General features: G+C 36.2%; 2 protein-coding genes and 1 long non-coding RNA gene across 4 annotated transcripts in view; all 3 read right to left on the bottom strand.

Moving 5' to 3' along the window:
• LOC120344542 (uncharacterized) overlaps positions 1-22,870 on the bottom strand; it is a 205,501-nt gene that overhangs the window by 33,853 nt on the left and 148,778 nt on the right. The window lies entirely within an intron of this gene.
• Positions 16,180-18,948, bottom strand: LOC144423049 (uncharacterized). The gene is made up of 2 exons (XM_078113224.1): positions 16,749-18,948; positions 16,180-16,337 (listed from the first exon to the last, which is right to left on the bottom strand). The coding sequence occupies exon 1, from the start codon at positions 18,402-18,404 to the stop codon at positions 17,706-17,708; it is 699 nt and encodes a 232-aa protein (XP_077969350.1). The 5' UTR covers positions 18,405-18,948; the 3' UTR covers positions 16,180-16,337; positions 16,749-17,705.
• LOC144422841 (uncharacterized) overlaps positions 18,996-22,870 on the bottom strand; it is an 87,651-nt gene continuing 83,776 nt past the window's right edge. The window contains exon 2 of the long non-coding RNA XR_013475403.1: positions 18,996-19,755. This is a non-coding gene — a long non-coding RNA (uncharacterized LOC144422841). The remainder of the gene's footprint in view (positions 19,756-22,870) is intronic.

Raw genomic sequence — 22,870 nt, 5'->3', positions numbered from 1 at the left:
GTTGAGTAACGTTGAACAGAATCAAATTAATACGGCATGACATTTTAAATGCTGGTACCAGTCATGGATTGGATTATTTTGCGTCACAAAAAATCATCCTGTTAAAGGATCGATACTTTCAACTATCGTTATCAGAATTATTTGCCAGAAATTATTTTCTAATAAATCGACTTGTTTTTCCAACTTGTGACAATTTATTGGATATCGTAACAATGACGGCTATAAATACCGTATTTCCCCGCTAAAAAGTCCAGTGGCAAATAGGACGATGTCTATTTTTAGCACTCAAAAAAGGGGTTTTTCCATATAGGCCTCCAATAAGACGGGTAGAAAAATTGTGTCCCTGTTGTTCAGTAATGCTGATATGCGCTAATAATTTTATATGTTTAGAACCAGATCATGTTAGTTTGGTAGAATCATACTCACAGAATTAACTATTTTTACCAAATGAGCGGTAAATTTAAGTTGTAAAGCGGCAATCATTTTAGACAACCTATTAACTCGAATGTCGAAATAATTTTGGAATGTGATAAGTACTACACTGTACGTCCACGGGCTATTCACGGCTGTGTTTTCCTATCCCTGTCGTGTTCTGCTGAATCGGCAAAACGAAAGGGTCACAAATCACTTTATCTCGGTGGCCGTGTTTCTCTTTAAAGTAACGATAACCAGCCTGCGATTAAATATCATGATTGGCAGACCCTAAGACAGAAATATAAGGTTACACAAATCATGCTTGAGAAGACTCATGCGAATAATAAGTAGGCCACATAGAAATAAAATAAACATACTTTCTCAATTTTTCGACGTAATGGAAATGAATTTGTAAATTAAAAGCCACGTACACGAATGTCGGCAATGCCCACCCACGCAAACGTGCAAATGTGTCGCAACACTATGCGACGTACGGTCGCACAGAATATAAACAATCAAAGTGCCGATTCTATTTCATCGTCATTACAATACGTGAGACAGCGTAAAAAGTCCTTTGAAGATTCCCGTTAAAAGGAAACACCACGTTTACAGCGAAAAGTGGCTACTATTCGGAATTATTCGAAAATTAGCCGAAAAGGTATTCGAATACTTTGATATTCGAATATTCGATTCGTTTTGGACAACCCTGGTTCCAAGTCTTCATTGTTCATAGCAAGTGAATTTTTGTCACATTGGATAACCATATACGGACCTCCGAGGCAGGTATTCACAGACAATGGAGGAGAATTCAACAATGCAGTTTTTCGTGACATGGCTGAAGGGTGCAGCGGAAAGTCCATGGAGCAATGGCTTAGTTGAGAGGCATAATTCTATTCTAACTGAAATTTTGCTGAAAATTAGAGAATCTGAATCATTAGATTGGAAAACAGCATTTTCCTGGTCTCTGAATTCATTGCATAATGTTCATGGTTACAGCCCTTATCAGCTGGTATTTGGGAGGAATCCCAATCTTCCTTCTTTGCTAACAAACAAACCTCCTTCGTTGGATGGCACTTCTGTGAGTGATGTAGATGCTTCTCATCTCAATGCTCTGCATGCTTCGAGAAAAGCCTTTATTGAATCAGAGTGTAGTGAACGAATTCGAAGAGCTTTGTAAAAACAAATCAGGTCTCATGGCGATGAAATTTATGAGACCGGAGACACTGTTTATTACAAGCCAGAGAATTCAGAAAAATGGAGAGGCCCGACAAAAGTTATTGGTGCTGATGGATGTGTAGTATTCCTTAGGCATGGCGGACTGGTTATACGTGTACATAAATACAGGCTGATGCATGATAAACAAAGAGAAGTTGAAGTTGAACAGGGTGATGAACAGATATCAGGTGATGAATCGCAACCAAAAGTAGAAGAGATGCTTTATGATGAAGATGACGAGGAAGATTTAAATCAGACTGATCAAGGAAATGAATCTTCGGTATATAATGGTGCGCTTCGCCTTCACCTGTTGTGAAGAAAGATCCTAAACGTGGTCAAATAGTAGAATTCAAAGATGATGTAACTGGCAATAAAAAAGTTGCAAAAGTACTTGGACGGGCTGGTGAGGCAACAGGAAAATACAGTAGCTGGTATTGAATATTTGCTACCTTCATCTGAAAAAGGCACAAAGTCATCCATTGACCTTGACACTGTTGAGAATCTATTATGGATGATTTACCAGCTGAAGAAATACCAATTGTTGATCAAGTGATGTTGATTAACGAAGATCTCTTTCTTGAAACAAAGATGAAGGAACTGGACAGCTGGAAGCAAAACGATGTCTACACAGAGGAAGAGAATAAAGGCCAGAAGTTGTTAAGTACAAGATGGGTATGTTCAATAAAAAAGACTGACAATGGACCAAAACCAAAGGCTAGACTAGTAGTTAGAGGTTTTGAAGAAGATTGTCTCAGTGAATTGAAAACGGATTCCCCAACATGTTCTAAAGAAAGTCTCAGACTTGTTTTAGCACTGCTTGCACAAAAGAAATGATCGCCAAAAACTATGGATATTAAAACTGCCCTCTTACAAGAAAAATCTCTTGAGCGTGGTATTTTTATCAAACCACCTGATCAGAAAATACAGAAGCGAAATGTTGTGTGGCGATTGAAGAAATGCGTATATGGGCTTACTGATGCCTCAATGTATTGGTACGAAAGTGTTAAAGAAACTCATCTGAAATTAGGTGCCCGTATCTCTGTAGTGGATCCTGCTTTATTCTATTATTTCGATCATGGTTTAAAAGGGGTGATCGCTTTGCATGTGGACGACTTTCTGTGGGGAGGTTCGGAAGAATTCGAAGGCAAATTCATCAAGAGTTTGAGAGAGCACTTCAAAGTTGGAGTGGAATATACTGAAAGTTTTAAATATTTAGGACTTGAATTGAAGACTGATAAGGAAGATATCACTCTCAGTCAGCACAAATACATTGAATCACTGCTTCCGATTGATATTCGTTCATTGAAAACTAAGAGTGGAAGTGAGCTGTTAATTGAAGCTGATGTCTTGAAGGTTCGATCTTTACTTGGCCAGATACTGTGGGTCTTAAACCAAACTCGGCCAGATGTATCATTTGCAACATCTACACTCACATCTGCTTTGAAGAATTGCACTGTTAAAACTGTCATGGAAGTTAAAAAAATTGTCAAGCAACTGAAAGCACAAAAGATCACTTTGAAATTTCCTGCCTTCAATGACAATGAAGTTAAGTTTCTTGTTTATAGCGATGCATCGTTCGGTAATTTGTGTGATGGAGGCACCCAAGGTGGTCATATTATATTCATGATTGTTGGGAACAGGAAAATACATTTATGTTGGCAATCCAAGCGAATCAAAAGAGTTGTGAGAAGCACACTTTTTGCTGAAACTCTCTGTTTGTCAGATGTTCAACCAGAAAAATTTGGCATTGAATGTTGTACGGATAGTCAAAGCCTTTGTGATGCAATTAAGTCGACAAAAGCTGTATCAGAGAAACGTCTCAGAACTGACATTTATGGTTTAAAAGAAATGGTTTCATCCCATCAAATCTCCGGCATAAAGAAACTCCCGAGTGATCAACAATTAGCAGATTGTTTGACTAAGAAAGGAGCATCTTCAAACGAACTGCTGAATGCATTATGTTAACTTTTATTCGAAATTGAAAATTAGGGAGATTGTTAATTGTATTTCTGGCAACTAGCATTTTCCCAGATGGTTGAGCATGACCTTTGATGTCATCAGTTACAGATGACTGATCGTGACCAACCACCTGTGAAGGTGATTTGGTCTTGTGCACTCGGTAGTCTGGTGCACAGCGCAGTTGGTATTGCTTATATCTGTACGTGTTGCTTTGGACATTTATTGCTGTTTGATTAAAACATTCATTAAATAATCTTTGGAGTCACTTTAACAAATAGTACCATGAATTGGCGAAAAATCAAGAGGCGTAGTCCTCAACACTGAATATAAAAAGGGTGTTTTGGTTGGAGCCCCTGATAAAAAAAAAGAATCAGATGAAACCGTCACCCATGAAGAAATCATGAACATACTTCATGACAAAGCAAATGTGAGTATAGCTAATGGAGTAGGACGAATGTGATATTAGTAAGAAGTATATTATGGATATGTACTGGGCTGGGGATAAGATGAGCTGAGTGAAGCAAAATGATAAGATCAATTGTAAATATGTTGCTTTTTAGTAGGTTTGAGATATGCACAATTTGTTGTTTCCTGAAGTGTAGTTTCAGGAGTGTAGAAAAAGAAAAAAAGTGTAGGGACTTTCAGAGCCTTGCGAAACTGAAGGACCTGTGTTGTAGAATTGGATTGAGTGGTGGGGGAAATAAAGAACAGATTGCATGAATCAGTACTTTTCAAAGATATACATCCAAAAATGTAAAAGATCATGAAGAAATGTGGTGGGACAATTTTGTCTTAAAATATTTATAACATATTTTTTATATTTCAGAAGAAATATAAACAAAGTTGGGAATCTATGACATATTGAGCTCCTTTTGTGAAGTTTAGTATACACAAATGTGCATAACTGGCCATATGATAAAGTGTCAGGTTTCAGAATGCCCTTGTAACACTTGCTAACTCATATTTTGTATCAACAGTAAGCCGAAAGATATATCTTTCTACTCCTAGGTGGCATCGTTCATTTTAGATGTCCACATGCCGTGTGTGTGTATATGAAATACACTCTTCGACAGGAATCGACAAGAGACCATGTCGATGGATTATTGTCATTCAAACAACGTCCAAATGTATACATTCCAGATATTGCATCACAGGTAGTTTTCAGTGAGAGGTTACAAATCGGAATGTTTATTTCTCAATTCAGAAATCCAATCTCTCAATATTTAAAGCTGGATTTTAAAATTTTCAGTATCAATGTTTAGAACTTGAAATTATACTGATGAAGCATAGAGTGTGAAAGTTTATGTTGGTTTATCTTAGTTGCAATAACATATGGATCAGAAGTATTGATTCTTTCAGGTTGCTCATCATGGTGAATATCGCCTCCCAGACATGTTTGAGCCATATAAAGGCAAGCTATACGAGTGGAGCAAAAAATTTTTTTACTACAAAAGGAGGGCTCGTTAAAAAAAAGTAGAAATAGACCCAGATGCAAATCCTGAAAAGTATTACAGCTTACTCGACAGGTTTCACACTAAATCTATAAAGAAAGGACCTGAAAGGTCGGGATCTTCGGAACTGCATGCTTGACGTAAACTCAAGTGTAGCAGAACAACAAAATGCTGTAATGGCCCGAGGCAGGTAAATCAGTAATGAGATAAAACATTTTTATTGGCTTAGGTCAGGAGTGTGAGTCCATTCATTCGGCACGCGAGCGAGGTATCGGAAACGAGATCATTCTCCTTCAGATAAGAAGTTTCAAACTCTGAATTATCTGATGAAACTAGGTGTTCATTTAATGTTTTTATCTACATATGCTTGTGACTCAGTTATGAACTTGTTTAAGTCTTGTAACAGGAGTAGCCTGAAAGAGGAAACCCGTAGTTCGTGTTTTTCTTTGAAAATTACAAAATATAAACGTGTAATAATGTAAAATGTCTATCAGCGGTAATGCAGCAATAGAAGTGTCACTAATATAGAATAAAAAAAGCTTTTCAAATCTATTTATCGGACTGATATTTTCCAGAAGTGTGAGTCTGTCTGTATATGTTTGAGTGGTTTATTATTTAACAAAGCATTGTTTTTAATTTTGGTCGGCACACGGAAGAATTTTGTCGTTAAAATTTAGCCGATTTTGGCACACGAGTCGAAAAAGGTTTCCGACCCCTGGCTTAGGTAAATGTTTCCGAAATAGAAAAAGATGGCTCTTTCTCTCTCTTTGCAACATGGATAATATCAATTTCCTATTTATGAGTCGTTTGATATTACACCTCCAGAATGTGAGGATATATAAAACTATCATGAATGTAATGAGGTGGTGTGACGATTGATGCAAGAGGAATTGCGATCCCACTCCCTCAAAGTTAACCATAAAAAATTTGACAGTTTGCTAGATTGAGGAAATTTTAGTGATAAATGTTTTTTTATACAGGGTGTCCAAAAGATTTCGCCCGATTTTCTAGTAATAACAATTTAAAATTTCTTTGTCTTTGTTGTTCTCATTTATCATACAATGAAATTTATTTTTATTTCTTATGAAATTTTTAATTATTATTAATATTAACTTGGGCGAAATTTGGGGCGTGTGTTTGATCTCATTTTGATTTATCATTCTTTTTATATATATTTTCATATCCCAAATTATTTCTGGTTCAAAAAATTCTTACCATGTATTTGATTCAATTTTGATTTTAGTTTTCAGTGAGGAAAGAAGAAAATTCTTGAATGTTGTTTAATGTGCATAAAATACACATAAAATGCATGTTTCTTTATAAATATATTTTTACTGCTTACGGACCGGCGTCTGCTTCGTACTCCTGATCACCAACATTCTTCACAAAATGCTATGGTATTTGCTTTTTGTTTATTTTTCCATTGAATTTGATGTAAGTCATAACACTGACTAAAATTCAGTGTCAGTAGTTTATTTTGTCTGTTATAAAATTACAATTAATTTTTAAAGAAATGCTTCATTGCACTATTTTCTTACTTGTGCATTGGGATCATTACTTGTCAATATGAATTTTAGGGAGCTGAAGTTTCACTAGAGAAGTGTGATGAGGAATTGATGAACGACGACATTTTGGGAAACTCTACAAAATTAGAAATTGAAAAGTAAAATTATTGAGTTTTAATTTTATCAAATTTTTTCACCATCATTCATATATCAAATTTGACCTAAAAGGTTCTCATTTATTGAAGGTTACGAAGTTAGCAAATTTCCTCATTCAATGTGGCAACTGTCCCCGTTAATTTATATATAGTTTTAATTCATAAGAATTTTGATTGTTATTAGGAAAATACCCTCGAATGCAGAAACTATGCGGTTGCTTATCAAGAAAGACGACAGTGATTTACCTGAAATCATAATGTTGTGTTATTGGCAAATTTCATTTTTCTTATACTAATTGATGACTGAAAAACAAATCTGAATCCTTACAAATCAAAGAATAAGCATTTGCTATCCCTCCAATGTAGACTCCCTGGGTGCGTAGGATTTTACTAAATTATTATTTTTTTCTCATCGTTATAGGCAATCGAAATATATTTATCAATATTGGCGGCAACAAATAGACTCCTTTTTGACCAAAAACATATTGGAAAGAAACAGACCTGTTCTTTCCCGTCAATTGCTTTCAAAGGTCTGTTTCTTTTCTTTTGAAAAATTTTGGTAGATAAAGTAGAGCTAATCAACAAAGTTGCAGTATTTGATGTATGTTTGAGCTCTTTTGTGATGAAGATTTTTGCTCATAAGTATCCCATATTTGTAAATGATCCTTATTTATTTTCAGATATCATTATCGGCCTATGAAATTATTGTCGGAATATGGAACGTGGATGATAATCATTGGAAACTTTTGGTATTGCCATCTTCGCTTTTCATTCTTAAGTTATTTGAAATTTTTTTGTTAGGTGATCAACGTTACTGGGCGGATATTATATTTAGTGGATCCGGTAGGTAGCAACCTGGAAGAAAGCCAAGAGCAGCGTTAGGTATAATGAATTTTCAAACAATATGACAGATTTGATTACAGCAATTCATGTTTGCCATTATTTACCCTGATTTTCTTTTTAAGAGAGGGTGAGGGAATTAAGGAGTCAATTACATGTTTCAAAAGTGGAAAAATTAAACATCCAATACAAATTGATGGTTGAGGTTATAGAAAATTTTGAGCCATTTTCAATAGTTATATTATAATTCATAATATTAAATGTTTTGTTCAGATTGCAGAAAGCTTACTGCTTGATAGTTTTGATGGAGTTACTTTTCAGTCGACATTAGAAGTTATTAAAAGATACAGGTTACAAATAGCTGAAGAGATCTTGGAAATGTCTAGTATTGAAATATTCGATTAGTTAGCCAGTTATTAGTCTCAGATGCATGGAATTGGTGGTGGAGGATGCAAGCCTCAACTGACTGCAGTGATGCTCAACCTTTTTGCTTTCATGGCCGATTTTTGTTGCAAGGGGAAATCTACAAGGAAAATCAGGATGTTTGTTTGAAAATGGACACTTTCACTTTAATATTTTGAATGAAAGACTCACTGGTTGAGAACCGGTGAACTTGTGTGTTTATTGCTCGGCTTGCACGTAATTTACAGATTTACGGAATTATTTCGAGTTACGGAAGGGGAGTTACGAATTACGTAAAGTCGTAATTATTGGTCGAGCGCTTTCGCGATTGAAACGAGCTCTCTTCAAAGCAGTCAATTCCGTCGATTGTAAAAAGTGAAAGTTTAAAAAGTAGAAGAAGTTAGAGCTTCGGTATTTGCAGCCGTTTTTCTCACTTTTCTCTCTCTTGCCAAATACGTCACCGTGATAATTAATGTCGTGCTTATCAAACAGCAATATGACGACGGAAAGAAATTGCGTAATGAACCAACGCAACTTCGTCTTTTCGGCATCGAGACGGCAGAGAAACAACAATATGACGGGATTTCCCGCGATCCGGTAAAAATCAGCAATATGACGACGGAAGAGAAATTGCGTAATGAACCAACGCAACTTCGTCTTTTCGGCATCGGTAAAGCGATTGAGACGGCAGAGAAACAACAATATGACGGGATTTCCCGCGATCCGGTAATAATCCTTTGCGGACCGTTGACGGTCCGCGTACCGGCGGTCGGGAACCACTGTTTTAGATGACTTAAATCGAATCCAGAATTATTTTCTATTTTTATAGTTACCCGTATTTAAATAGTGGGATTTCTCCACCACAATGCATGATTAAAATTTAAAAAAAAAGCTAAATTGTAACCTAAATGTTTATCTTTGTGCAGTATTTAATTGAAAATGTCCTGATCATTGGATTATGTTTAACCAAGGCAACGAGATTTGGGAATTTCGACGATCGTTTTTTTTTTGTTTTTAACAGTTCAATATTCTCAATTTAACTACTATCAAATATCAAGTAGGAGCCAGTGTGTTTATTCTGTGCGAGAACCATTTTCAATTACAAAACCTTGATGTTCTGTTACCGGTTTCATCGTTTTATATCAGTCCGGACTTGTCCTTGCTCAATAGGTTTTCCACAATGCCTCGCAATATTTCGGCCAAATATGATTAACTGTTTTTACCAAATGCGGCAACTTATTTTGATTCTCGAATACCACCGACACTCGACCAAATTTGTGTCAATCTTGGCCGATAGGATCGTCGACTTGAGTTAGAAAAATGAGTTAATTTTTTCATGAGTGCAAAATAAATGTCACAATATGCATTTTTTGCGATATAACTTTGTATTTTCGGAAAAGGCATGTCATATAAGTACGGTATTTAAATTATGCGCAAATAATTAATATTTGATCTAAATTTGTCGCAAATAATGTTACAACATTTAGGCCGCGAAATGATTTAATGTAAAATGAAGCATGGTAATCGGAATAACGTCAATAAGTTGGCATCTATAATTATTATAAAATGCTGACTAGGTAGTAAAGTCGAATAATGTTAAAAACGGTGCAATAACAAGTCTTCGTCGCGAGGCAAGCGCAAGTGTAATTAAAAAACGAGAGAATACGCTCGTCGTGGCATTGATAAATTGGAAACCCGACATTTTTTTTAATACGATTTAAAAAAAGTCAACTATCGTTTCATAAATATCCGTATACCAGTGTCGGTAATGATGAAATTGATCGCATAAAATTGGGACGGTTAATTTGCGAAGGTGATAAAAGAAATCAAAGCTAGCCCAAAAGATAAAAATCAGAATAAAATTAATTTGAATTCACTCTTGTCTTAGCATCTGTCGCCGGCGTGTAGTACTGCCAGGAATATGAAAACCCAAACTCGATGTCCCAATCGAAAATGAAGTGGATTCGATTGGTTGTTATGATAGGTTTAAATGTGTGGAAAAATATCGCAATTACGGGGTCATTACGTAATCGATTTGGCCGTAATTACGGAATTGATTTTTGTCAATTACGTGCAAGCCTAGTTTATTCTATTCATATTTACCTCAATGTCCTTAGATATGAACAGTGTGTGCAGCATGTGTGGCACTGCGACGCCTCATGGAACTTGGGTTTGTTCTCACATTTATTTTTTAAAATTACATTATAAATTAGTATTTGTCAGTGGCGTATCTAGGGTATGGCGCCAATGGGCTTAGTTTGGAGAGGGTTGCAAGAAGGGTGGAAATTTGGTGCTCCAGAAGTATGTGCACCAGGTTGGGCCATTATTTTATTTCAATTTTCCTTGTTTTAGTTCTATTACCAGTTCGGTCACTCCCGTAGTGCATAGGTTCTCAAAGTGCTCCGTACGGAGCCCCAGGGCTCCGTGAGAGAAACCCAGGGGCTCCGCAAGCTATTCGACTACTTTTTAAAATACTGAATTGGCTAATTTTACTATTAGGATTACTGAAATGAAAGACTACTATTCTGAAATAACATAAAATACGCGAAAAACTGCCAACTATACATAAATTGCAGTCGTATTTTTGCGATCTTGGGATTTGTCAAGCTTGATTTTGTTCTTTCGCACTCACGAGCAAGATGTCGCCGTTTAAAAAACAAGAGGTCGGGGCAAAATACGAAAGATGGAAATTTATTTCATTGCATGCGGCTCCGTCGGTAGTTTCAGAATGGAAAAATAGGTACATCGCGCGCACAATTGACTGTGTTTCGGTTTCGCAGTTGCTACGACGAATAACCAAAGAAAACCCAACATAACACCAAATTTTTGATTCACAATGTCTATGAACGTGTTTTTAATCTGACGTGAGTCTGCTGAAACAAAACTTATAGTGTTATCTCCCATTTTAAGTTTTAGTTTTAATATTTCAGTATGCCGCTTTTCAATCAAGAAATTTGAGTTGCGGATTTACCTTTTATTATTTATTATTTTTAGCATTTCGTCTCCGGTGACTATAATATGGTAACATGTTTTTCACATTGAACTCATAATTCCCCACGAGAACAAAAAAGCAATACTCCTCGTCAATGTGGAACAATACATCATACATGTATATGTCGAGGAAAATTTTTGATTTAGGGAGAATAAACACCGCCATGCTGACGAAAACAATCGGCGATCGTAACAAAATGCAATCGAGTACGTTATTAGCGGCCTTTTAAGTCTTTCAAAAATATCTAAAGGTAAAAGATCCGACCCCTAATTTATTAATATGTTTGTCAAGTATCAAGTTTACAGCTTTAGTATATATAATTCATCTTTTACATTTAGATTCATTTATGACTTGTATTAACCCTATTAAAAGAGGTTAATCATTTAAAATAAGTACATTACTTTTGACTTACTCAGAAATATTATTCGGAAAGTAACAATTTTAACATTTATTTTGGGGCTCCGTGAATAATAGTCAACTTTTTCAAGGGCTCCGCAACACAAAAAGTTTGAGAACCCCTGCCGTAGTGTTTGTACCTAAAGTATGGCCTAATCTCAAACTGGTACACATACTTCTGGTTTCAATATAATAATTTCGAACTGGAAATAACTGAAACTCGTATTTTTACGTAAATAATAACGTATCTCAACTCAATAACTTGGATATATGAGGAATTCCTTTTACTGATTTTATTTATACTTTCGAAGGTTATTTTATCAATATATAACACTTTGAAGTTAGATGTACTAAAATATATTTAGGCGCACTGCTGGGTATATTAACTGAAAGACACGTCTGTAATCCTGAGATTCTGTATACGAATCTTTGGTAAAATAGTTGAGTAGCCCTGGTAGTCTCTAAATTTGTCCAGATGAAGGGCTGCACTTAGTATTGTCTACCTGAAGACAATTTCGTGAGCTAGCTTTTGTATTCATTCCTGCACTGCTCCAGTGCCTGGAATCATTTCATCATATTGCTTGTTGTGATCTAGCTAGAATGAGTGGGCTCATATTATGTTTTTGATAAAAATTTCACACATTTGTTTGACAGCTTGGTTGTGATGAATGCGATCGCTGGTTTCATTCAGAATGTGCCTAAAATACTCAAAGGAGGCGAGGGTGAAAATCGAAAAATCATGGAGATGCCCGATGTGCTTATTAAGCAGTGCTTAATTAAATCAACAACCATGCCATGCCAAAAAGAACAGCATGGTTTTAGGGGTAGTGGGACCCCTGGTATACCAAAAGGCGGATGAGCTGGATAAATCCAGCCAACGGCATTCGCAAGTAATTTACCTCTTTGGGTAATGGAACCCCTGGTATACCAAAAGGCGGATGTGCTGGATTTTATCCGGCCAACGGCATCCACATGTTATGTACCTCTTTGGGTAGTGGGACCCTTGGTTTACCAGAAGGCGGACGAGCTGAACTTTGTTCAGCCAACGGCATCCACAGCAGTTTCGTTACCAAGCATTGGCGATCTGCCTATCCATGCTTGGGTTTCTTCTGTTCAAAAAGAGATCCAACTCAAATGCTCGAACCATGCCGTGGTGAGTTGGCTTCTCACAAATACCAGCCGGAAGAATTAGATGACAAAGTTTTTTGCGAGCGAAAATTTATTGTAGTGTTCCTACTGGTTGCCATATCTAGATATTTATATTCCTCACCACGTTCATTGTCTTTTTACTGTAGCGTTAACTGGTGCCTATATGTTGAAAAAAAAGTAAATACCAATTTATGTTGCATATCAATTACCTTGCTGTAACCTACTTCCCAATGGCTGAAATTTGAATAGGGGTGGTAACTTTTTTGTGTCTCTGGGGCCAGGCCAGCGTGATTATTTTATTTTAAATATTTGCTTATAATTGAAAAAAATATGCCCCGGGTCATAAGATTTGGGCTATGTGCAGATGTCGGTAATACACATCTCATGAACCTGGGAAATGTACTTGAACATCACACAGAAAGCGTAAATATATACTACTACGCATAAAGTAGCCTACTGCTCTGGTGTACCAGGCAAAACCATCACCAAAATTCATTTTGTAAAACTCAGTGAAATAAGTTATATTGTTGCGATTGTTAATTTGTCTAGAGAATATGTGTTGTTGTATAATTAATTTTAAATAACTGAAACTTAGTACACCATAGATAAGGTTATGATATTGTGTTTTCTATAAAACATAATAACCGTCTATCAATCTTTCAAAGACAGCTGAAATTATTGGGAGCACTGAGATTGCCCTATAATTCGATATATGCTTTTTGCTACCAGATTTGAAAACGGGCACTACTCTAGCACAGTGGTTCCCAACCGCCGGTCCGCGAAGCTTTTTTGCCGGTCCGTGAGAAATTTCGTTTTTATGTCGTCTCAATCCTATTACCGTAGCGAGGTTGCGTTGGTTTATTACGCAATTTCTCTTCCGCCGTCATATTGCGACATCTTGGCGACGTCTTTCGCAACATCGTGGCGCCGAGTAATCACAGTTTTTGCTTTTCGGACTCCGATTCATCGCGAATGCGCTCCATCAAATCTCGCAAGGTTCAGAAACCTAAATATCGGCACGCGTGCTTTTTCTGTTCGGCGTGCTTATTGTGATTAATATGATCATCCATATAAAACGTTATGCATATTTCTTTGTTTAAACCAGGAAACAGTCAAGGACAGTATAATATTCTAATAAGATATGAACTTGTTGCAAACCTGCAGGTGATCACGAGACGCGCAAAAAAGCATGGGCCGCAGAGATCTTTTTCAGTATTTTGAGCCTGGTAGCGACGACTTTGTCATTGTAATGTAAACTCATTTCGTTTGAGGCATCGATCAACTGCAGAGGGATTAATATGATGAACCCGATGAAAAAGAAAACTCTTGATTAAAATTGTGATTTCACCTTACAGTCCAGATTTAAAAAAGAATCACTGTCATAATTTTGGATATCTCTTGATAACGAATACCCATCGCTAAGTAATCGAGCAATCAAACTCTTGTTCGTATTATCAACCAGTTACTACATTATGCGAAAAAACATTTTCATCACTAGCTTTAATTAAAACGAAGCAAAGAAATCAGCTGCACGCCGCTGCAGAGCTACGATTTGCAGAAACTTCTTTGAGGCCTCGTTTGCAATCGTGCATCGGAAACGAAACAGCAGCAAAAATCTCACTAAAGGTAATTGTGTTTGTACATTATTTGACATTTACATGTTTTTATGTGACATGTTTTATGCGTGCTTTTCTTACGCATAATGGGTGCCCAGCACTGCATTTCATTACGCAAATATATGATATTATTTTATGTTTCACCCATTTCAATTTTTGGCCGGCACATTATTTGATAGTTTTTTTCGTGTGAAATGTTTTAAGTGTGCCTTTTTTTGTCTAGCAGCATATTGAGTGCCCGGCATTGCATTATATTACGCCAGTGCTTCTCAAGCTTTTTAATGGCCGCGTACCACTTTTGTGTTTTTTACTCTGACTGCGTACCACCGAAAAAAAAAATTGTGAGGGGAACAGTGGCACAAGAAACGCGATACGGTAGCATATTATGTAAGACTACATCCATTTTTAAACCTTCGTACAAAGTTCCAAAGTATTTATTATATGCTGTAACAACGTATTAATTGCGTGCAAAATCACGAGAGAATTCACCGTCAGAGCTGAATAGCTTAAATCATCGCGAAACGAATCGAATTATCGCAAAACTTAGACGAATACACTTTGGTCGGCGCTAGCTTTAAATTAGGCCGATCAGCCAACACGTACATCTGGTAGCAGTGGTAAGACCGTTAGGACATATTAAGGCGCAATCAAGGTATCTCGACACGTGTCGACGACTCCCGCAAAACGCTCCCTTCGTTGCCGATTTCTTAATGTGGATACATTGTGGACGTACATTGTGGCGAAAACGCGCCCGTCTCGTTTCCTTTTAGGTGGGCAACAGCGGGCGAGCTATAAAGACAAGGACTGGTAACGCTATAAACCCGTTCAGCGGATACATTTAGTATGGAAGATAAAGAGCTAATTGTTGCAATAATTCAAAACTGCTCGCGTACCACTTGGAAAGCTCCCGCGTACCACTAGTGGTACGCGTACCACAGGTTGAGAACCGCTGTATTACGCAAATAAATGTTATTTTTTTCTGTTTCGGTCATTTCAATTTTTTGCCGGTCCGCGAGTACTTTTATTTTAATTTACTGGTCCGCCAGGGTAGAAAGGTTGGGAACCACTGCTCAAGCACATTTTAAAGCATCAGGGAAAATACCGAACTCGATAGATGCATTGAAAAATGTTTGTATTGTCTGTGCAATACCATCATACATGACTTTTAAGTAGAAGGAATGTTGTCAGGTCCAACTGCTTTCCCAGATTTTAAATTGGTTTGAAATGTTGATTATTTCAGAAAGAGATGCTGGTTCGAGAAATATAGATTCTTGAATGGGTCTATTTATATCATATTATTATTAGAATTATATTACCTTTCTTTTTTATCACCTCATCATGGGTATATCAATGCCTGGGCTGAACTGCTCCACTCGATCGATTAGTGAATAATTTCACCAGTGGCTCAAATGCTATTATTAAATGAGTTTTAAAGTCCGTACTGATATATGCAATTGTGTAGTTCTATTTGTATTGCATAGGCAATTGACAGGGGTTTACACACTATACGATGTTTCAGATTTGTAATACAAATTGCAGGCACAACATGGTATCACGACCACTGTCCTGATCAAATTAGTATTATCCCAATACTCCCACGGGAACGAACATACAAAACTACTCTTCTCCCGGTTATAAATCATCCCTGACAGAGAACAAGATCCATGCAATTAACTGTATTTATTGAAAAAAATGCAAACATCAGATTGGCAGGATCCCTACACACTCTTTTCGGAAATAAGATTCATCTCCGAGGGAGTCCTTTTTGTTAGCATCTTGAGACTTTTCTATTACCGGTAATTACTTTATTTATATTCAGCGTAATGAATATCAGGGATAAATGTTCAATCTTAAGACTGTTTTTTCAATAAAAGTCATCATAGATATATCAAAAAGTAACTGTAGTACAAACGCATATATGAAATCAAATTATGAAACATATGTAAGATATTTGATATCATGAAAAAGGAAATTGTAAGATTCGTTTGACTGGAACTGGTTCAGAGGTTCAAGGGAAAATTTGCAAAAATCAATGTGAATACATAGTAATTCAATTTGGTAGTTTGAGCTATTTTTCTCATATTAACATTGTTTGAGGTATCAATTCGAATATTCAATTTGTTTTTAACAAATACACCGGTAAGGTTGAGTATCTCCTACACAAGATAAAACCAAAATCATGTAGAGTCCGTTTTGTTGTCATCATAGCAGACACCATGATTTAATTTCTTCTTCTCTCCAAGCTATAAAACAAAAAAATTATGTTAAAATTCTTGATGACTTGAGTGGTTTATTATTTTAAAGTACTGGAAATCAAAATACATAATTTCACCAATAAATACCTTTAATCCTGCACACGATTTTGAGAATACAGGTAAACGTAAAATTAAATGGTAGTGATATTAGGGAGTAGGGTTTTATGGCACGGTTGTTAGCAACAATATAAGATGAAATTTATCTAACGGAATCTGTTTCATAGATCTTATCACATTATTTTTATCATCATCAATTCAAATCTAACATGATGTTTATTCGAGACTGCTTGGTCCATCCCTGATTTGTATACATCGCAGATCACTTGATTATCAAAAACTCATCAGAATAGGAAACGAATGAATGGGCCAATTTTTATATTCTATTCTGTTTTTACTTACTTTTGCATATTTCCTGCTATGAAGCTCAGTACAAACGATACGTCAAACTCACATTGAAGGACGTAGAATCTGAATGAATCTTTCATCAATCATTATTACGGCTGCTGTTCACGATGCTACGAGTCTTACAGCAGTACAGTCTTATCTTATTCAATTCTTTCGTCACAGACTCGCAGTCATATGTTCCGCCGTGTAGACCGTCGTTTACCTCACTTCTGCACTCACTGAAACCTGGATACCCCAAGAAACTGTCCACACAATGTTTTGATGTTACTTCCAAATCGTGTTCAAAAATGACAGAATGAAATAGATGTTATGAAGCGTTCCAAAATAGTGTCTCAATGAACTGATGAAGTGTTCCAATATAAAGTCACAATGAACTGATGAAGTGTGTAAATTGCAATTAAAATAGGAGTAAACTTATAAGCAAAACCAGAGACATTGGCAAAATTTAGTATAGGCTTCCTGTACCTGATCACACGATAAAGAAGGTATGAATAACTGATGAATAAAGAGCGAACAATAACTTGTCCACAGTGTTTTACTTATTCTATACTAATATGAATTTGCAATGAAAATCCTATATTAAGCAAGTAGGAACACTCAGCAAATGAATTCCTAAATACAGAAATATCTTTACATAAAATATGACTTACCGATTTTTTCGGCTAATAATATCACAAACAAGCAGATACTTCAATTTAATATTTAAATAATCTCAACTGCACGGAAAAAGATGAATATATTAGACCAAATCAGAGAAGCACAAAACCCTGTCAGCCTGTTCACCAAAATCCTGAAAATGGCGCAACCACGAGACAAACTTGCGCAACAATCTAAAGTACCACGATGAGGCGACAAAGGCCAATAAATAAAATGACGGCTGAGTCATCATTTACATGGCTCCCCTAGAAATGCTATTTCTATACTAAAATAAAAATACAATCTTCACAATGTCTATTTCTGGCTCCCTCGTCGGGAATCTTCTCCCGTGTCTCCACTCTCCAAGAAAAGAATCAACTTTTGGATTGGACGATCAAGAAAAAGAACATCCTTTTTACGCTTCCCTCTTTCATCGAGTGTTAAATCTCCTATGTGAAATCGAACTCTTCGGACATGACCATCTGCATCAGGATAGACATCAACAATCCTTGCCGTCTTCCACTGATTTCTTGGTGTATTTTCGTCAACGACTATGACAAAATCACCAATTTTCAGGTCACGTTGAACTTTGTTCCACTTTTGAAGAGCTTGAAGTGATTGTAAATATTCTTTACGAAATTGAATCCAAAATTCATTGGCTAAATGTTGTACTCTCCTCCATCTTTTACGCGAGTACAAATCTTCCCTTCCAAACACACGTGGTGGTACAAGTCTTGTCTTCGCAGTCAACAAATGATTAGGCGTCAGAAGCAGTGGTGAATCAGGACATGACAAATTATCCACAACTAGAGGACGTCCATTAACAAATGCTTCAGCCTCTGCCATCAGAGTGCGAAGAGAATCCTCATCTAGTTGCCTTCCATTCTTTTCCAGAATGAATGAAAGAACTGATCTAATACTTCGAATTTGACGTTCCCAAACACTCCATGGTAACTTGCGCGCTGACGTTGAACTTGAAGGGGAAATAATCACAAAACATGGACTATCATCCATTCTGTCTTTTGGTAAACAGCCATTTTCTGTTCTTGAAATGTTCGTCTAAGTCTTCTACATTTTGTGCAGCGATGTATGAAACTTGAGACAGCGGTAATACCAGAAACTATCCAAAATCCAGCAGATCTTATTTCATTGAGTGTTATTCCACGTTCTTGATGTTTCACGACTTCATGATAATGCTTGACTATTAGAGTCCTAATATGATGAGACTTGGGCAATATAACAGGATGCTTCAATTCTTCAGGCAAACTTGAATCTTTCAATCTTCCCCCAATTCTCAACAATCCATCAGATCTTATACATGGATCAAGCTTGAATAATGATGAAGATTTCTTTACAGTATCGAATTTCTTAGGTTTGTTCAATATTTCGATTTCATCTGGATACACTTGACACTGCATAAGTTTTAAAATTATCTTCTTAGCATCTTCCATTTCTTGTACAGTTATTGAACCAAAAGATGAAGTCAAATTCTTGTTTCTACGATTTTGAAGAATTTTCAGCCATCGGCATAAAATGACAACAAATCTCTGAGCTTTGTATAAACTTGAAAACATTGACAAGAGCGATTTTTTTCACAGCAACAAGAAAAACGAGAATATCGGTTGGAAACCGAAGACTTATCGATCGATAGTTAGGGGATCCCCCAAAACAGAAACTGCAGTTTCGATTCATCCGCTCTTGTAACTTGCGCACTGCGCATCGCACACACACACTCGGCGGGTTTCAAAATTCTCTCGCTTTACAAAAATCTAGATCACTATATCAATAATTGATTGATAACTCGCTAATTATACGACATAATTCGCCCAAAATCAATAGGCTACTGGTCCGAGATAAGATGAATGCACATGCAAAATCTGGAGCAGATTCAATCTCGCTTTCGTGAGATATCGCGTGCATCTAACAGACAGACATACATACAGACAGACATACATACAGACAAATACCTATCAATATACTTACCGATCTTAAGATCGATAAATAAAAAGAACAACATAATAACACAACGATCCATTAAAAAAAATATTCTCTTTAGCTGCATCGTAGAATGACTATGTCCACTGTTTACTGTTTCCCCATGGGTTAACCACTCGCAACAATTTAAAAAAAAATTGTGGAAGAAGACTCACCCCCATCATTTCCAATGAGTTCTCGTTCCCTCCAATGCCCCATTCTCCGCGGGGTGATGATTTGAGGGGGGATCTGGGGGGTTTGGTCTTAAAAACGCTGGTAATTCAGATTGGTCGTCTCTCATTTCACATCGTTGGTCGTCCATCCTACGACCTTGAAGTCTTGTGATAAGGTCAAAAAAATTATCATCTTCCAGCATGTCTGGCGAGATCTTCTGAGCAGGAAAGAAACTTTTATTTAATGAGGAAGGGAGAGAGAGGGATAAAAAAAATTGGTTTCGGTTACAAGGAGAGCTCGATTGATATCACTTTTTGACGTCGATATCGATATATCGGCCAACTAGTGGCCGATAACCGATACGCCAATATTAATATAAATCATATTTTGAGCCATGCTTTTATGACGAAACTCGTGAGCCTGTAGTTTCATTTTGGTATTTATTATCATGGCAGTGAGACTTTTATTTAACTAAGTCCAGTTAATGCTTGAACAAATGTTATTCTGTAACTTTTCCTGCTACTTCAATATCAGTCCAGCTATTTCCAGGAAAAAGAATTGTTAATCTGACATTTTTCAATATAACTATGGGCATATGTTAAGGGTATTAAAAATTATAAATTGATATATTTCAAAGTGAATCGTGATAATAAATCAAAAGAAAATCAAAATTGAATTTGAGGAGGTCACAAATTCGGAACTGACATTATTGCTTTGAGCTACTTGTACCATGTTTCTGTGATTACCAACTCACCAGATTCCAATCGATTCTATTTATAGAACCACCGTTTAATGTTGACACTAAATTTGCCTTTTTCTCATTGTGTACTCTCTCAAAAACGTCACTTTATAAAACGTCATTGTTACTCCAGATAATAACTTTTCAGTTATGACCATGCATGAAATGGCTAATCATAAGACACCGGGAATTAGTAGAGACACCTTTATAACGCAAAATGAAAGCGAGAGAAATATCGGGAAAACAGTTACGCAGGGGTGAGAGCCGTTGCAGCATCAGAAAAAATAGCATTTTATATCTGTATTCATTTCCATTTACTCAGTTTTTTATCTCTATTTTACGCTGAGGCAATGCATTCGTATTATGCCATATCTGCAATCAGAAAAACACCTCCAAATTAAATAATATTTAAAATACAGAGTTTTGTGCCCAAATGTGACCACTTATTGAACATTCTCCCTCTACGAGCATTTACTATGTTTTTACCTGTTTACGAAACCAGTTTCAATTCAAAGAAAATTTGACTGGAAATTTGGAAATTCATCAAAAAATTAAATATGAAAACCATTCAAGAATTACTCGTTTCATTCACCAGACTGTTCAGCTCAGTATACCCAGGTACAGCTACTCCCAGTATATCCAGGTTACATCTCTATATGAGTTATAAATCCCAAAATGCTCTTGTAAAAACAAGACTTAATATATTATCGCCTACAGTAAGCTAAATCACAAGAATACACAGATTAGTTAATATTTACAGTAATAAAAGAATGTATAAAAAATGGGGGCATTATACTTCATCAACAAAGAACAATGATGAGAAATAGAATTGTGACATATTGGTTGCATTAGGGATCAAAAAGTATTATATTTAATTTAACTTGTGCAAGTTGTGCATCAATTACCTCAAAACAGTTGAATAAAAGTTACGAAAGCATACTTAAGTAAAATATTTGAAGATTTTTATTAAAAATATAAACACACACTGAAAATATATTGCCACACTAAATAAGAATGTATAACTTACAGTTTAATTTAATTAAGAATATGCACGTCTGAGTGGCTGTTCTATCAAGTCAAAATATGTAAAATGGAAAGTTTCTAATAAATCTAATCAGAATTCAGAATAAATATACCAGTGATAATAATAGTCTGATTCCTTCATTTAAAGCAGGAGTATGCAAACTGCGGCCCGCAGGAAAAAATTTTCCACCCGCAGACAAGTGCCAATTCAGAATGGTGTCCGGCCTATTATACTTATTCTATACGTATGATGTCATCAGTCCATTTCGTAAAACAGATTTAAAGTATTTGAAAATGAATGTTGGCGATTTTTTTATTGAAATTAATTCAACCAAGATACTTACCATGTTGAAAAAAATTCGAAAATGGCATTTTTTTGCTAAACATATTTTTGCAAACAATTTTGCTCTAAAATGGGCGATATGAAATCCCCTATCAATCAGTTCTGACAGACAAACACTTGGATAATGGGCTTCAAATTGCTAACATTTTCATTAAAGCAAATTTGGTAGTTGGGAAATAAAACCATCTGCAAATGTCCCATCGACTTCGTTTAAAGTCTAAGTGTTAGTAAATTTGAATAGCAATTTTCTCCAGAAATTTATGCGTCTCAACTCATCATTTCCGCAAGGAGTCTTAATGAAGCCATACGATCAATAACAAGAAATAAAGATTCGGCACACGCTTTTGGCCAGTTATTTGTTTTGGCCCTCCGATATTTAAAAGTTACACACCCCTGATTTGAAGTGTAGGCCTCGCAAGATGAAATGCAGGATTGCCCGGTATTCAACAGTATTTTGTGGTTTTGGGTTAATTGAAAATAGGTTGGATATTTGTGAAGTATCTTTGGATGCTTCATGCTTGGAAACTCGCGCTTCACTGAGCTTGTTCAGAATTTCTTGAAATAATAATTCGACTTCAGCATTTCACAATTGGATTTCTTATATAGATAGTCCATGAGTCACTATTCATCTTTGCACTTGGACAAAGTCTCGCAGTTTCCTTAATCAGGAATTCCATCTTTGACTCAGGCAACTTTTGACAAGAAAACCCGAGCTCTTCCACCCTCTGAACCAATCTAGAAACAATCATCAGTTCATCATCAGTGAGAGATTCTATAGTTGATCTTCCCAGGATTAAGCGAGACAACTTGACATCTTCATTTTCTAAACTTGAACAAAAATCTGATAACTGCTCAATGGTTGGAATGCAATCTTGTGTCCACAGATCTTTAACCTCAGTATTTTTCAGAAACTTTGCCAGTTGTTGAAATGCGTCTGCATCCATATTAGGATTCCTATAAATATCCAATGAATCCAACTTGACACCGTATTCAATGACTGCTTGATTCATCTTACTTATTTTCTCTGCATTCAGGTCACAGTCATTCAGTGTGATATCTTCAGTCTTTGCATTCCCTAATAATTGGGGCAATTGTTGAAATGCTTCTGCATCCATGTTAGGATCCGCATCAATATTCAATGAATTCAACCTCACATCATATTCAATGACTGCTTGGTTTATCTTACTTATTTTCTCTGCATTCAGGTCACAGCCACTCAGTTCAAGC

Source organism: Styela clava, chromosome 5 (genome assembly GCF_964204865.1).
Source record: "Styela clava chromosome 5, kaStyClav1.hap1.2, whole genome shotgun sequence".
Classification (NCBI taxonomy): domain Eukaryota; kingdom Metazoa; phylum Chordata; class Ascidiacea; order Stolidobranchia; family Styelidae; genus Styela; species Styela clava.
Note: the sequence above shows the minus strand (reverse complement) of the source record. Positions and strands in the feature narration are given on the sequence as shown.

Coding starts and splice junctions, on each gene's coding strand:
- LOC144423049 (XM_078113224.1), bottom strand. CDS start 18,404: ATGGATGATAGTCCATGTTTTGTGATTATTTCCCCTTCAAGTTCAACG.